The 17,284-nt window shown below is 41.9% G+C and overlaps 1 protein-coding gene across 4 annotated transcripts in view; it reads left to right on the top strand.

Moving 5' to 3' along the window:
- The window catches only part of RB195_005277 (uncharacterized protein), a gene marked incomplete at both ends in the record, with an annotated part of 32,106 nt that overhangs the window by 7,361 nt on the left and 7,461 nt on the right, over positions 1-17,284 (top strand). For 2 of the 4 annotated variants that reach the window (XM_064177680.1, XM_064177679.1), the window contains 2 exons: positions 145-167; positions 2,270-2,318. In XM_064177680.1, the coding sequence (XP_064034797.1) occupies positions 145-167; positions 2,270-2,318 (72 nt within the window). Of the gene's footprint in view, positions 1-144; positions 168-2,269; positions 2,705-2,806; positions 2,927-8,548; positions 8,636-8,967; positions 9,083-9,147; positions 9,279-9,331; positions 9,475-10,827; positions 10,891-10,946; positions 11,030-11,095; positions 11,174-11,810; positions 11,909-12,115; positions 12,184-12,244; positions 12,299-12,398; positions 12,531-12,591; positions 12,766-12,826; positions 13,017-13,076; positions 13,204-13,680; positions 13,781-14,673; positions 14,773-17,284 lie in introns of those variants that run through there. The other 2 variants (XM_064177676.1, XM_064177678.1) reach the window with 2 other exon arrangements.

Raw genomic sequence — 17,284 nt, 5'->3', positions numbered from 1 at the left:
TTCGGTGTTGACTCACAATACTGTGAAATATTGCGTAATCAGAAGGCTGCGCCCTGCTTGCTGCATGCTATAAATTCAGAGAGTTTTGTCGAAGTCCTCATTCTTTTCTGTTTTCTTTACATATATTAGTAACTAGGACTCAAGGGCATCGATTTGCCAAAGACCAGGTATCAATTTTCTATTGTTCTTTTCTCTTTTTTTTTTGTCCGTTGCACGGCGTCAATAAGGCAGGGCTCCAGTTTGTACACATTGAACTTTGTTCAACGTGTACAAACTCTTTGTTTTTATTGGATTATTACATTTGAATATGAGTAGTCTATGCAAATTGTGTCGCGCTACAATAGCTTGATAGCGCGCTTTGCGATCGCCGACAAATGCTAAAATCATGTTAGAGGCAGCATACCACGAATCTGAGGTGGTGCGAATTTCAGGTGGAATATCCGTACACGGGATCGTAGATTAAGGATAGGGGGGAGGGGAGAGAGGAGGGGGGTGATTCCGTCCGTTTCTTCCTAATTGCCGTAGAAAACGGCCCGGAAGATAAGGCTTACGAGCGTTCTGTCGCACTATTTTCTACAAGTAGTTCGATTGGGCGGTGCCGCATCTTCCTGGCCGTTTTTTACGCCAATTAGCAAGATATGGACGGAATCACTCACCTCTCCATTTTCTACGATCCTGTATAAGAATACTCCACGTGAAATCCGTACCACCCCAGATTCGTGGGGTGATGCCTTTAAACTGCAGCGTTACTTGCTATGAACAGTATCAATATACCGTTCGTTTTGCACATACCGACACATCGAAGAACACACTTTCTAAGAAAGTCTGGTAAGATATGGAACATAGAGTGCTGACTACCGTAGAAAAGGTCGGTGGAAAGTCGTTGACGACCACTGTGATTTTTGTTTCCATATCTAAGAAAACGGGGCAGGTGTAGTGTAGCGGTTAGAGGTTCCGCTGCCTGCACGATCGAATCCGCCGTAGTGCTCACCAAGGCTTTCATCCCTCCGGGGTCGTACCAGACTTGTCTGGGAGGATAAAAACACCGATTTGACACATCAGTTAGCCCCGGCAGGTCGTTGTATAGGCCAGTTACACGTTCGTGAACCTCCAACGATTCTGAACTGAAGTGAACGTAATGGCGCATCTTAAGCGGTTTGATTAACGCCATACACTTTATCCTTTATCCTTTTTATTTAGGAAAAGAGTTTGGAAAAGTAAAGGATGACGAACATCTCAGCTATAGTTCTAGTCCCCATTAATCCTAAGGGTCAATCTTGCATAGCTCCTGTCACAAGAAACCGTAGCAGTTACGAACCAGTAGAGGCCCTTCCTAGCACTACTCAGTGTTGCAGTTCGTCCTGGTACCACGTCGATCACGTTAGCTCTACCGCTTTGAGCGCACCTGCTCACCTAGCTGCACTAGCCTTCATGCCATTTTGAACTGACTACTATCGTCGACCTTGATGATAGTAAAAAGGCGTGGTATAAGATAGTCTTCCCTGTTATGGATATTCCAAGCATAATTTACTTGTACCGCCAATGAGTGCGGCCGATAACGCTCTGCCCGCTGAGTTCACTTGCTCTGTCTGCCTTGTATAATAAATGTTCCTCTGAATCACCATCTTGGTCTGTTCAAATAGGATATTGAAAACCCTAAGTCTATATCACCCACTTAATTGTCTGGTGCTCCGCATCAGAGAGTAATACATCTTCGAAGCCATGAGAAGAGACCAGGTCATTAGTGAAGAGCACATAGGTCAATTTAAAGAGCTAGGATCAATTGATTCACATTTCACTTGTGGAAGCTCTTTTGGTCAGGAAAGTACCTGAAATCAAATCTCTGAAATACATCAGAGTGACTCACCGCAGTTGTGAGTAATTTTGCTTCCGTACACAGTATCTGGAGCTTAATCTCTGACTAACCAGAGTAGATTAATTTCTGAAAAGTCTTGCCGAAAAATTGCTCTTCATTTCCACAAAACATCAGTTGTGTTGAGCGCAGCAACGCTCAAAAATGCTTCTCTCCAGATGCCAGGAGTACACAACAACAACACAAGAATAGCACAACACCAATGCTCACATCGTGAGCGTTCATCTTGATAAGATGCCGCCGAAAATATGGGTCTTTATAATGCCTATAAAATAATAAAAAAAATATATAATGAAAGAAGGATAAATTATAATATATGGGATTGAGCATAAACGATAATATAACTAAACGGAATCCAAAAGATCAGGACAACATCAGTTTCAATTTTTTTTTCAGAGATACATGTGCAGAAGATGTATTCCTCGCTTTACATGCTGGTTCCTAGTCTTGACCTATTAATTTCATCATCACTGGTCACCTGCTACTATCCCGAACAACAGTCCAGCGTCAGATATTCAATATTCACCAGTGGTAGTGACCTAATTTTTTTTTCTCTTCTACGATCTCTGGCTTTATTGGCTGTTACCAATGAAAGTCCCATAATCAAGAAACATTCATGGGTGTTCTCTTCGATCGGTTTATCTTCATACGTCTTTACTCTTACCAAAGTTCTATGCATGGCCGAGGATATGGCTGTCCTCAGTAGCACCGCAGTTGTGATTTCTCTAATATGGTCTCTCACTGCTACTGCCGTTACGAGTTATTTGCTCTACAAGTTCGCAATCTCAGAAAAAGATTTAAATTCGACAAAACATAAGCAAATCGATGAAGGTGAGTATATTTTTTTATTTATATTTATGTATTTTTTCCCTTTTTTATTTCTTTTAATTTTTATTCAGTACTCAAATCCATCTTAGTCCTTTCCTTTCCTAGCTACTGAAGACAAGGAGCACGTTTCGGCTTACGAACAAATTATATTCATATTGAGTTATTGCAAAGGGGAGTGGTTGTGGTATCTTGCTGGATTTCTGCTTATGTTTGTGCACATCCCAGGTACTTATTCATTATTCCGGCAAAATCTCTTCAGGTTGGAGCTGGGTGATAACACCAAACAAGAGCAAATGATTTCAAGCGGGAATCCCAGTAATCCAAAAAAAGGGAAAATTTTCGCTTTTTCGAATGGATAGGACAGAACAGATCTTTCTGAAAATCAATGTGTAAAGTTCATCACCACCACCACGTGGTTATCATAAGAACATTCCAATTTCCGGGCTTACAAACAGTTCTATAGGCTTTGTTCTATGGATTATCGCGACCTCTGCGTACAGTTGTGTTATTCCCATGCAGTTTTCTAGCTTTAATCACCATTGGGCGTCTCACCGGAATGATAGGTTTGATGAGGGGAGCAGATTCTAATAATATAAGCTATTAAGTGTAAACCCGCATTTTCCAAAGTGCATGCACTTCAACGCTTCATTGCATTTCGGATACACCAACTACATTTCTTCGAAAAGATTTCTTTTGATTTCTATTTCCGTTTCAACCACATTATTTCAGTTGTGTCTAGATTTGGCCATTTCTTGAACATGTTTAGAAGGATGAGAATTTTCTGCGATACTCTAAATTCATCGTAAGACAATTGCGAATGTAAGTGCAAAAGCTGTTGCCAACAGAGAGACACTACATAGCGAGCTATGTTGTGGAGTAGAAGACAACAAGAGTTGAACATTTCTCTATGGCAGGGTCAACCGTGGGGATGGGACTCGACCCTCTCGACACGACCCCTTTCCTCTTCCGTCTTCCGCTCCAGTGTTGCTGCGACAGCCCCCCGTTGCTGTCAAGACAATATATCGGGAATTTCGTGTTTTGAAAATGAAAAATCGAAAATTAGCCGAAGAAGGTATGGGAAATGTGAAATTCGGTAGCTGACAGAAAGGTAGAAACGCCAGGCAGTGGAAGAATCAAATTCGCTTAAATGTGGTTGAAACATTGATAATGAAATATTTTCATTTCTATTCTGCTCTATTTTAATTTCAAAATCTGTGAAATATCTTTAAACACCGATTAAAGCGCATGACACGACGAAAATGAGAAGAGTCAAGTGCATAAGTCGGATTACGGAGGAGCGACAAAAAAGGGTCACCTAGTTTTCAGCAGTCTAGAAGTGGATTTGATAGTATTTAATAAGCAAAGGAGCTCAGATCCTGCTCACATTGTGAAGTTTGGAAGGTCACAAATAACTTCTCGTTAAGTGAACCAAGAGAAATATTTTAGGTAGTTTTTTTTTTTAGAAAAGATGGCTTGACTACAAAACAGTCATGCCGCTATTTTTTTTGCAACTTCTCGTCTTTTTTGGAATTTAGATGAGATAAAGATTTGAAATGGTATTTTCTCCATCTTTTTCCAATAAAAAGTTTGGGAAAACGGCGATGCCCTGGAAATCATTTGATATGGCATCTGATAGAGAAAATCCTCGGCTACAATGCATTGGAAGATGATTTGCTTAGCTCTAAGTTATCCCGAGTTATTGAACTTTGTTCAAGATCATACGCTTTTCAGCGCACGAGAAAAAATCGGAATTTTGCCAAGTTTACCCATTCCAACAAAACGGTACAGCGTTTTAAAAAATCACCTATGTATTCTGATGGAGGGATTAAGGAAAGCTCTTTGCGGAACTTCTCCTTTTCGGGACTTCTACTTCTCTCAAGACTTAAATAGGAAATATCTACAAAAAGTGGAGAAAAATTTCAAACTTTCTCCTATCTAAATTCAGAAAAAAAGAAACAAAACAAACTGCGAAGTCGCAAAAAACAAGTTGTAGGATTATTTTGTAGGACAAATCTTACCCTATAAAAGGGCACCCAAAGTATTTCTCTAAGTCTTTAAATCATGAAGTTATTCCCGATCATCTTTCTCTGATCGTCGTAAGAAACAGCGTGGAAGAGAAGTTTTTAAAGACGATTTCAGTTGCGACGCGCTATTCTTGTACACGCGCCGCATACAGCTGCGCAGCGGTTGAGGATAAGTGATTTATTCCTGCCAGCCTATTCAAGTATAACTAATGAATAGGCTGCTAAGGAGACCGGATCGTGTACGTAGAGGAGCTTTCTAACGTACCTCGTAATAACCAAGGTGGTTGCCATGCCGTTTCTTACGACGATCAGGAAGAGATGAGCGGAACCATCCTTGATCCAGCAATCCAAAACTCTAAATTTTTCCTTTTCTCGTGAATTCCCTCACCTTCATCCTTTAGAAGTAGTTCCAAGTTTAGTTCCCATCTCTTTTGCAAAAATGTACCTCAGTGGGGGTCAAACGTTGTCACATTGTACATCAACACGTTATACATCTACAAAACTAAATGCTGGTGCTCCAATGTTACTGTCCTACGAATGGAACTTAATATAATATTTCGTTATGTATATAATTATTTAATATCCGTCTGAACGTCCGGCTAAAGCCAGACTTGGTGTTCCCTTCGCTCGCCATCACTAATCAATGAAAATTAATAAGAATGGCATTATCTACGAAATTAGAACTGTGCTTCTCTAATGACGCCCTCTTCTTTTTCAAAAGTATTTTTTTAAATCATAAATTTCAAAGATTTCAAAGGCTTCTTTCTATTTACGTCATTTCTACATTTGAAGAACACTCAAACCTCAGCTTCAAACACTCATTCGATGCCAACATAATCACCTCGATCACCTTGACTCCCGTTGACCTTAGAACTGGTCAAGCCGCCGCCAGTAGTTCTTCCGTTTGTCCCGGTCGCGTGCCAGAGTAGCCCAGTGCTTCCTCCTTTCGCGTGGGACACGAAGAGCATCATACTTTTCTTTGAAGGACTTTGTGAAGAAATCTGACCATCGCGTCGGCGGTCGTCCTGTAGTGCGCTTTATTTCGCGGGGAACCCAGTCGCTCACGACTCTGGTCCAACGGTTGTCGTTAAAGCGCACCACGTATCCGGCCCTCCTTATTTTACTTTCCTTGGCAAATGCGGCGTCGTTTCTAATCTTCGATCGCTGACGTAGGAGAGAAGTTCGAATCCCTCAATTGCGTGAAACGGGATACTCCTAGGATCACTTTCTCAATTGCGCGTTCAATGGCGCTCACCGCGTTTTCTTCCTGCTTGCGAAATGCCCAGGTTTCCGAAGCATAGGTAAAAGCAGGAAGTACGGTGGTGTTGAGGAGGTGAAGAGCTGGGTGCTCGTGGTCTTCTTCACTACATATTCGATGCTCTTATACGCTCCCCAGGCCGCTCGTTTCGTCTTGCCCAGCTAGGTGGTCAGGTCGTTTTTCATGTTTATTTTCCGACTCAGATAAACGTAGCTGGCGTACTCGGATATGTTCGTTCCAGCGTGAATGGGCATCCGAGACCCATCCGTTACGCATGAACATCGCCTTTTGCAGATTCAGCTGAAGACCGCTGCATCCACATGTTTCGTCATTCATTTTTTCAGCATTCGTTCCGCTTGACTTATGCTAGGTGTTATCATACGATTTCACCAGCAAAGCGCAAATGGTGTAGCCGCGGACCATCAGCCTCCATTCCAACTTTCGCATTGCATTCTCAAGGGTGGCTGTGAATATTTTGGGTGAGATTGTATCAACCTGTCGGACCCCCATCTTCACGTCAATGATGATATTCTTGTAGAATGGCGAAATTCCGATCGTAAAGTTGCTGTACAACTTTCGTAGTACCTTTATGTACTGAATGGGGATACCTTGGTTGTCCAAGGCTTCCATGACTGCTCCCGTCTTAACTGAGTCCAACATAATATAGATACAGTTTGAAAGCTCTACTCGAAGTATGGGTTATCCTCCTGATTTCCCCCAACAGTTATCACAGAATGATGTTTTAACATAAAATGACGTGAAAGACATCATCGTACTGATAAGGATAACGTTTCAGGTCAGATCATGTAAACTATTTGCTAACTATTTTTTAAGCAACCGTTTGCATGCGTGTTTCCACTTTCTGAGGAAGGCATGTTACCAACTTGAGGCAAACGAAGAAGGAAATGAGCACGCGGAGGAGTCATAAAGGTGAAGAGCAAAGCGCTCAGTGGTCAGGACTATGGAAAGACTCCAACCATTTATCTTTTGCGTCATGCACACTAAGTTATTGCGTACCAAGCCGACGCCTGTGGACCTGTGGCACCCCATATTATAGCTATCCGGCGCCGGCGCACCAATCCGACGCCGTTGGACCCGTCGCACCTCCTTCTATAGGTATCTGCCGCCGGTGAATCCGTCGCATCCCCTCCTATAGGTATCTGGCGCCGGTGGACCCGTCGCACTCCCTTCCATAGGTATCTGGCGCCGGCGCACCAATCCGACGCCGTTGGACCCGTCGCACCTCCTTCTATAGGTATCTGCCGCCGGTGAATCCGTCGCATCCCCTTCTATAGGTATCTGGCGCCGGTGGACCCGTCGCACTCCCTTCCATAGGTATCTGGCGCCGGTGGACCCGTCGCATCCCCTTCTATAGGTATCTGGCGCCGGTGGACTCGTCGCATCCCCTTCTATAGGTATCTGGCGCCGGTGGACCAATCCGACACCGCGGGACCCGTCGCAATCCATTTTATAGCTATCTGACCCCAGCGCACCAATTCGACGCCAGGTGGACCCGTCGCACCCCCTTTTTCGAATTTCTTGACTGAGATACACACACATACACACATGAAAGAATAAGCCGCTTTATTACATAACACGATTATTCATTGTAATATTTTGTAATAAACGTCATTATTTAATACTACTTATTATTTCGTCGTAGTCACCATGTTATCCTCCGTTCATGGTTGTTATCCTCCATTCATGATCCCACCTTACGACCCCTTCCATTGCGAGCTCTCTCTTTACGAACCCCCCATGGAAAATTCCCATCATACGCTTGCTTCTGATAGCAGGAATTCAATATGGTAACTGGGAACCCCATCGACTGCTGACCTCGTGAAAGCTGTTATAAAGTTGCAACTGGAGCATGCATTTCTGTGCGGCCTGGAAAACTTTTCTGTGGCATTTCTGCGCGGGTCGTGGACTTTATGCATTCTTCGAGAAGTGCGAAAGTTCAACCTTCGTAGAAATCATGACATAGGGATTGCAACTTATCGATAGCCAAATTAAAGCAAGAGTCAAGATTATTAACAAACTTTATTACGACTAACGTTTCGGCGTCGTCACTTCGTCAGAGCCTGCAAAATCAGATCACTTGTAATATATCCTCTCAAATGCCTCATCCAGAACAAGTCATCATTCCCTAAGATGCTACATCCAAAATCGAAACCAAGAGTCCAAATCGTTGTGCTTGCGCAGCAACCCCACTCGGAACTCATCGCAGAAAATGTCATGAAGATGCTCATTTCTGCATATCTGCCTCGATCCTATCGTACGAACCCGAAACTTTGGCTTGCAGAAGTTTGGAGGCGTTCTGGATAAATGTTAAAGGTCCAAAAATGAATAGAAAGAAATAGTACATAGCTGTGACCAACGAGCTGGCTCTGTATCAAAACCTTTGCGGGTTTTGATCTACGGGGTCATATGCGGGTCGCATCCTAATTAGTCTTAGCGGAGCGATTTTATCACGCGGAGGTCCGCTAGTATCATGTCAACGCGACTACCTGGATAAGCACAACGATTTGAACTCTTTTGGTTTCGATTTTGAATGTAGCATCTTAGGGGATGGTGACTTGTTCTGGATGAGGCATTTGAGAGGATATATTACAAATGATCTGATTTTGCAGGCTCTGACGAAGGCGCCGAAACGTTAGTCGTAATAAAGTTTGTTAACAATATTGGCTCTCGCTCCAATTTGACCATCAACAAGAAGCATTTTTCGTGTTCTAGACGAGCATTAAAGTTATGTCCTAAAAACTGCTGTTGTGGGTGGTTAGTATATTATCCGACCCAGAAACATTTTTCACAAATGCAGTCGATTAATCCGGACGTCGATTGAGTAAGGAGAGTACTACTCATGATGCAATAAAATATGGGTGGATGTGATTCCGTCAAACTCTGACCGTACGAAAGTATAGCCCAATCATTTTCATTGCGTATTCCTGATCCTCTTCAATAAACACTCATAGTCGTGTGTCTAGCTGAGGTGCTGGAACCCTCCGCAAAAGGGCATGTTATTGAGTGCGCTGTTGGAAAGAAAGGATACTACGCTCTTCTCATGGCCTTACTTTGTCAGTTTGGCACTGAACTATTATCGTAAGTTTTCTGTAATTCCCCGGAGTAGTGTGAACTTTTGAAAACCACCTAACAGCCCATTTCAGTAATATTTTCGGTGGGATATCTAGTGTTTGCATGGAACGAGCTACTTCTTCAGTAGGCCGCAAGATGAAGTGTGAAGTCTTTAAGTCGCTTGTTAACAAGGATATAGCGTTCTTCGACGCTAACTCTTCAGGTTGTACAATTCAGCTTCATGACAATGTGGCTGTTATGAATTAACATTTTTAGGAGAGCTGGTCTCACGATTAGAAGACGATTGCGACGTGGTATCCGGAGCGGTATCAACCAATCTGACGACATTCATCCAAAGCTTCGTGCTTACCTTCAGCTCTCTGGCATTCGTTCTTTTCTACTCCTGGAGAATGACAGTGGTAATTATGGAATTAAGGAATTTATGTGATGATCTAATTTAAGTACAGTAACCAACTAACACTTACAACTAACTAACAACTAAGATGGGCGGGTGTAGTGTAGCTGTTGGAGGTTCCGCTTCGGATACGATCGATCGGAGGTTCGATTCCGCCCTAGTGCTCACCAAGCCTTTCATCCCTCCGGGGTCGATAAATTGGTACCAGACTTGTCTGGGAGAACTTGACTCATCGGCTAGCCACCGCAAGTCACTGTATAGGCCAGTTACACGTTGTAAACCTCAAACGATTCTGAATAGAAGTGGACGTGGGAGCGCATCCCGAACGGATTGATTAACTTTATCCTTTATCCCTTAACCAATTAAGAATAAATGGAAGGTTCTTAGGTTATTAGGCTCCTATGATGGATTATTGCGAAAAAGAAGAACAAAATCTTTGTAGAGATCGTGTAGAAAGGCTGTAGCACGAAATTTACAGAGCTGGAACGACTCCAAAAATAAATTTCTACTACTCGTAGTAGGTCGCATCGTTGGAGATTCCGGTGCAACCAAGGCTGTCTCACTCGCCATATTCTCGACTATTAAAGGGAACTGAACGTTATCACGTTCATATTTGTAGACTAAATACCTACATCTATCTTTCGTACCTGCTATGGGACCTCAACTTTGTCATTTTTGTGTTACGCTGCCTTTGAGCCTTCGCACAACTATGGTGAAATCTTACAGTCTTACAATCTTATAGCAGTTGCATTGTGCAACTACAATATCGATACGATGGTGAACAGTCCTGTCGTCTCTGTTCACGTATTCTCTACAAAAACTGAAAATTCTTGCTGAATGAGTCCGTTGAGATAAACTACAGTAGGTAGGAAAGAGAGACACTTTTGCAGAATCATACATAAGAAAGGTGAAAGAACTATTTTCAAAAGGGAGCTGTTTCAATCAGATTCAAACTGCTCACCGTCCATCTTGTGTGCCTGTGGTCAGTGTTCTAAAATGAGCACGTATTCCAAATAAGCGGTGGTGACGTATACCAGTTACCACAGTAATTCCGGATTTGATTACAAGAAAACCGTCATCGTTGGCAGTAAATTGCTGGTAAGAATAGGAAATAAAATGGTTCGAAGATGGCCTAGGAAGAAGTTGCTTTAAAAAAACCGAACTCTTCATTTGAGAAGAAGAAAAAGGATTAGAAAAGGTTGAGCAGTAAATTACGGCAAATAAGTGTGGACCAAATCAAAAATTAGCTCTGTATATCATTTTGCTACCTTAATCACTATTTTTGACTCACAGAAATAAGAGCATTTACATACAAGTTGCATCGCTTGTTGGAACACTGAACATTGAATTGTTTCAGCTCGCTTTGATGACGTTTCCTACAACATTCATTATGTTCGAAGTATATGGAAATTTCTACGCAGTGAGTAGTTATTTCATTCGATTTCTGAGAAAACGAAATCATTATTACTGCTACAGCAACTCTCCGAATCAACGCGAACAGCGACAGCAAAAGTAAGCCAGATTGCCACCGAAGTGTTGTCAACAATGAGGACAGTGAGGTGATATTCGAACTGATATGTTTCGTCAATTGACGGCGAACGTGATCTGAAGATGTTTATTTATAGGTCTTTTGCATGCGAAAGACGTGAAATTGCACGGTTCATTGATGCTCTCGATAAGTCGGTCTTGTGCGAGAGGAAAAGGCAAGCGCTAAAGTTGGAACCACGAATAGTGCAGTAAAGCTTATTCTTCCTTTGAGGATGTATTTGTGTTGATTCCGGAAATTCTCGTAAACTGACCAGAAATTTGAACGTGTCTTGAACTCGTCATCGTCAGCATTTCTCCGTGTTTGTTTTTAGCTACATAGAACCCCAACCTTTTTTTTCACGCGCCCCCTATCAAATAGCTGCTACCATGGTTCAGGCATGCGCGAGAGACGTTTGCCTGTCCTTTTTTTCTGCAGTAACTGTCTGAATTCTGCACTCTCTCAATCGAATACAGCACTGTCTTCTGGCTGAACACAAGTGAAGGTGCCCATATGTATATCAGAATAGAATATCAGCCTCTAATGTGTTCAACCTGGTGAATATGACCCGTCTGCCGTCGACGCGTGCTTTTCGTCTGCGTAAAGCACCTCCTCTGCCCTGCCGAAGTCGGCAGCACGTCATGCTAATTCGGTTCAAGACTCAACTTCTAACGATTTCAAGTGCAAAGAGGCAACAACCTTTAGAGTGTTACAAACCAACTCAGAGATACTTCGAATTTTATCAACTCAAACCTCGGACTCTTTGGCCACATGAAGGATTAAAACTACCTGTATCATTAAGATTCTAGTTTCAGGTCTCTCGGGAGTGCCGGTTTTTCTTGGACACGCAGCATAGCCCAAAATCTGACCGATGCAATTTTGTTGCTGTATGGAGGTCATCTCGTCTTGACAGGTAGAGCTCACTTTCAATTCATAATTTCTATTAAAGATTTCAGCTGCTCATAAAACCACTTCAAGTGTTTGCAGTAAAAATAATAATAATGGAAAAATAAAAAATGGAATAAAAGAGTACTCTAACATAAATAATCTACCGCTATTTTTCAAAAAACACTCGTGTTTAGCTGTATACAACCAAAGAGAAAAAAATGCTTTTTTTTAGATAAGATGTCTTCCAGTGTTCTTGTAACATACCTTTTGTATCTGGATCAACTTTATGGCAATATTTACGTAAGTTACTGTATGAGAACTGGCATTGTTAAGATTACTCATATTCATAATGCATTTTGAGTCGCTCGCCTGGACAATGACGGAAGTAATGGACTGCATTGTTGCTACTAGAAAGGTAAAAAATGAAGAAATGATCTTCGTTTAGGAAAACAAATTCCATCACAATTAGGATGAAGCGTTTCTTGTTTAAAAGTAATAATTTTGAGCTCTTGTAGATGTGCATTTTCATAAGAAACACTTCGGAGCATCAGAAGAAAGGTGACGAAAAGCCGGAGATTTCCGGGGCAATCGAAATGACTTCGATTAACTTCGCATACCCTTCGCGACCTAGTAACCAAGTGTTGAAGGTCTGAGTCGTTTGTAGATCAGATTAGACTTCAAGAGGAGAATCAATACATCCAATTCTAGGACCTTAATCTTGAAGTTGAATCCGGAAAAACCATTGCATTTGTCGGTGCTAGTGGTGGAGGGAAGTCAACCATTGTATCGCTCATCGAACAGTTTTACAAGCCTTCTAATGGTTCCATCAGAATCGATGGCACCCCTATCGATAACATTGAACACGAGTACTACCACGAAAAAGTAAGTAATGTTATCTTCTTGTTCTTGAGATGAACACTTAATGTGTGGTTCAATTTTATAGGTATCAGTAGTCTCCCAAGAAATAGTCCTCTACGATCGCTCCATTCGGGAAAATATCCTGTATGGATGCGAATGGGCAACTGAAGAAGAGGTGATCACAGCTGCACAAATGGCAAATGCCCATGAATTCATTACTCAGCTAGCGGATGGTTATGAAACCAACTGCGGCGAAGGAGGAGCTCAATTGTCAGGTCTGAGAAAGGCTGTTACAGCCCACATAGAGACCAAAGGGTAAAACTGCCCCATTCTAGGAGGACAGAAGCAACGTATTGGTATCGCCAGGGCTCTGGTTCGAAAACCAGCCGTGCTAATTCTTGACGAGGCCACAAGCGCACTCGATGCTCATTCTGAGGGTGCCATACAGGAGTCGTTAAAAAGGTAATTGGCTTCAATGAAAACACCTACTTGTCCTTTTCACTTTTTCGTGAGCAAGCATACGCACTAGTGGAAGCAAATAAAAATAATGAATAAAAATCAACTATTGAAAGAGGAACAAAACAGTAAGGAAATCATTAAAAAATAAAAAAACGGGTCTGCCCTTTGGATTTTCTTGGGGTTTTTGTATTATCCTTTCTTTGGACTCTGAAATTTCATCGCATCCGCTCGAACAGCCGAACATTATCGGATAGTATAACCGAAAAAAACTTGTTTGCCAATCCAGGGGGTGGTGTGCTGATGTTTTCTCGTTGAAAAACAATATTAATGGAAATAGTTACGACACTTTTGAAAGTCTTTCAAGTGCTCGACAACACAAACAACGGATTCTGAGAAAATTTCAGCGTTGGTAGTAGGTCTGAACTACTTTAGGACATACTCTCAACGTTTGGATTTCTTGAGAACCAAAATTTCCTTTAGGATTTCTGGAAAGCTGACTGTTCTCATTATTGCGCATCGTCTCTCTACCATAAAACATGCTGACCAAATCTATGTGATTGATAATGGCACAATTATACAGGTTTGCTGTTTTACAGTACTACACTGGACATCTCTGAACTTTCGTGTATTTGTACTTCTTTTTATAATCGCTGAGAAAAGCCAAATTAAATCATTCATAAGCCACTTCCAGAGAAAACAGTTGAAATGCAGGAGAAAGTTTCGACTGCACCTCATTTCACCAGTCAATGAGGCATCTATGTGACTCAGACAAATCCTAAATAAACTTAATATTTAAATACGACCAAAAGTAAGATGAAATCAAATAGTCCGCAGTTTATATACCGGAAATAATAGAGATAGTGTCTACATTGTGTCAAAATTACAGAAGACAAGGCACAGTAAGTATTCTAGCTCGTTGTTGAGTTCTCTGACGGACCTCCTTCACCTTTCTGGAGCATGAGCATAGTCGGCAAAAGCTGGTCTAACTACTGAACGCTGACCTCAAAGCAACGCCATGAATCTAGTGGCTGCGGTCGAGATGGTACCTTCTCTGCAGTTCAACCGCAGTAAGCAGTGGTGATAACAAGGGTTATTTATATTCATTAAGAAGATAGTTCCCAGAAAATTTTAGGTTGGACGTGTAAGTGTAATTTTAGGTTGACACAAACTGAACTTTAAATCGTACTCTCCTATGCCTCCTCCTATGAATACCCTGTACTTTAATCCCTTCTCAAAATAGCACAATCCTTACGGCAGGAGGATCATGAAATCAAAATTCACCATTTCGGTTAGAAGCTGTAGAAATAAAAGTGCTCCATAGGCCATTGCACTTCAGGGCAAAGTTAAAATGCAGTTATAGGGAAATTTAGCATACAGTTTTAAGGAAATCTTTAAAACAAGTATTAATTTTAAGGAAAACACGTTGTTTGTGGAAATATTTTCTTGAAAACATATTGTTAGACACAGTTACAGAGTGGAACTCATGTCGAACTACTCAAGGAGATCAATGGACAGTACTTCTCTCTTATAGAAAAGCAGCGAAGTTGTACGTGTACAACCGATCTCAAATGAAAAAATTATGAAAATAAATCAATTGAAGATGAGTAAAAGTTATGCACAAGAAGAGTTGACATACCTTACTGGAATGATTTGAAGAGGAAGGAATGACCAGTAAGGATATGAAAACGCATGTTACCTACACGATTACATTGTTAGGAATGTGTTTTTGCGAGAGTCTACCCACCTTGCACAACGGAGTACTTTCGCATGTCTGTTATAGCCGACGGTAGACCTGGCAAAACAACAAAAGGTAAACTGGAAAATTATTAACTAAAATTTATCTTATGCTTCCATCAGCGATTCATCATCTTTAGAATTTCATCAGTGATTTCAAATCTTACTTGAAGGCAGCATACCACGAATCTGGGGTGGTACGAATTTCAGGTGGAGTATCCGTATACGGGGACGTACATTATGGAGACCGGGGTGGTTCCGTTTATCTCTCCCAGAGTCACTGCAAACACCCGGCACCTCACTGCTGTTTTGTGCGATGCCTTCTATTGCAGCGCGCCACCCTTGCACGCGTAGCGTCCTGTACTGCCTATCGGGGCAGTCCGAACTGATTTTCGACGAATGGCAGGGAGGAGGCGGCGCAAGGGGTGCAGCGTTGCATACAAAACAGCACCGGAAGCGGCTGTTTGCAGTGATGCAGGGAGAGATGAGCGGAACTACCCCCGCCTCTTAATCTACCATCCCGTATACGGATACTCCACCTGGAATCCGCACCGCCTCAGATTCGTGGTATGCTGCCTTTAACGTTTGAATGAAGAAATTCCCCGTTGTAGTCGCCTCGATTAGGAAAAGAGTTTGAGCGCACTGACAGTCCTGTGAAGTATATCTCAGAAATAGGCTTGCTGTTATATTATTGTTGAATGATTCCGGTGCAAATGCAGATTTTTCTTAAAAATAAACCAAAAGAAGCAAACGATTCACGATAACTAAGTAAGAAAGCTGAAAAAAATAAAAGGATTATGGTTAGGAATGAGGATTTGTGTAGTACAGTATAAGAAAATTCTCTGCGCTTACTGAAAATGGTTTTTCCCGAGAACAAACAAGTTATAATATAATGATAATATAATGGTCCACTACGCTTCACTAAACTATCAACTCCAAAAATGCAGAACTCTAGCGGCTGTGAGTCGAAGAAGCGCAAGATCTCACTTTCCAAATCTTTCAGATCATCGGAATTTTGCTCGCGGAGATACAGCTTTAATGCCCGAAACATAGTCGTAGTCAGACAGAGCTTTGGACCGGTACTTCTGTATTTGATAGTGTAGTGAAAAGTGGAACATACGTAGTGCGTCATGATGCCCATTATTTCGTTGATTGTTCTTTATCTATGAACAATCAAGTTATAATTGTTTAGAATTTGGTGCAAGACTTTGGGACGACGGTGAAAGAGTCGAGCATCCTTCCATATAAGTACATCTCAGACCTTGTTCTATTCCTAAATTCTTAAAGGCATCATCCCAAGAATCTGGGGTGGTACGAGTTTCAGGCGGCTGGTACTTAACGGGAATGTAGATTGTGGGGAAGAGGGTGATTCTCCCTGTATCATTGTAAACGGACGACCCCGGAACGTTGTTTCCTACGACGTGCTCTGTTGGAGCGCGCCACCCTTGCGCCCTTCTGCCTGCGATTCGTTGAAAACCCATTCGGACGAATTGTAGGCGGGGGCGGGGCGCGAAGGTTGTGCGTTGCAACGGAAGCCGTCGTAAGAAACAGTTTCGTGGTCGTCCATTTAAAAGCATTCCCATACAGGGAGAGATGAATGGAATCACCCTCTTCCCACAATCTACGACCCCGTATAGACATTACCCGCCAGAAACCCGTACCACCCGTATGGGGTAATGCTTTTAAGTAGAAGACATGAACAGCATTATTTGTAAGTTTATCTAATATCTAAAGGGTGGCAATTTCAATCTTTTGAATACTTTTCATAACAATATATCAATGAAAGGAGTCTTCAGCATGATAAAGTGAGGTCAAAACGAGATGAAGAGCGCATGGATAAGCTTATGCGGCCAAAGCTGAGCGGAAGAGGCACCCGGTGGGGTCAAAAGAGGACCCTTGTTAGTTTCATCTTTCAGTTCGCGATGGTTCCCTCCCGATCGTGACTGCTACATTCCTTCGCACCGCTTCGAGCGCACCCGCCTTGGCAACTGCTCTGAGGTTCATTTCACTCTCACCCGACAAAAAGTAGTATTTCTTACTAGCCTGCAACAAATAGGACGTTTACTATACTATCGTTCATTACATTGTTATATTTGTATTTAATTTAACATCTTCAATGATACGCTGCATATAAATGCACTTATATCTGCATACAACAAAGCGTCGATGATTATTATGAAACTATCAGCGACATAGAGAGATATAGATATTTAGCGTCCACGTTCGACAATAGGTAAATCACAATGAACAGACTCGTTAGGTTTAAAAAGAGTTGTAAATAAAAGTGTTACTACAAGTCAAAACTTAAAGCTTAAAACTCGTCAGAATCTGGAAAGTATAGCAACAAGCG

The sequence above is a fragment of the Necator americanus genome, chromosome I (genome assembly GCF_031761385.1).
Source record: "Necator americanus strain Aroian chromosome I, whole genome shotgun sequence".
NCBI classification, from domain to species: Eukaryota; Metazoa; Nematoda; class Chromadorea; order Rhabditida; family Ancylostomatidae; genus Necator; species Necator americanus.
The sequence above is the reverse complement of the archived record's forward strand: the minus strand, read 5'-3'. Positions and strand labels throughout refer to the sequence as shown.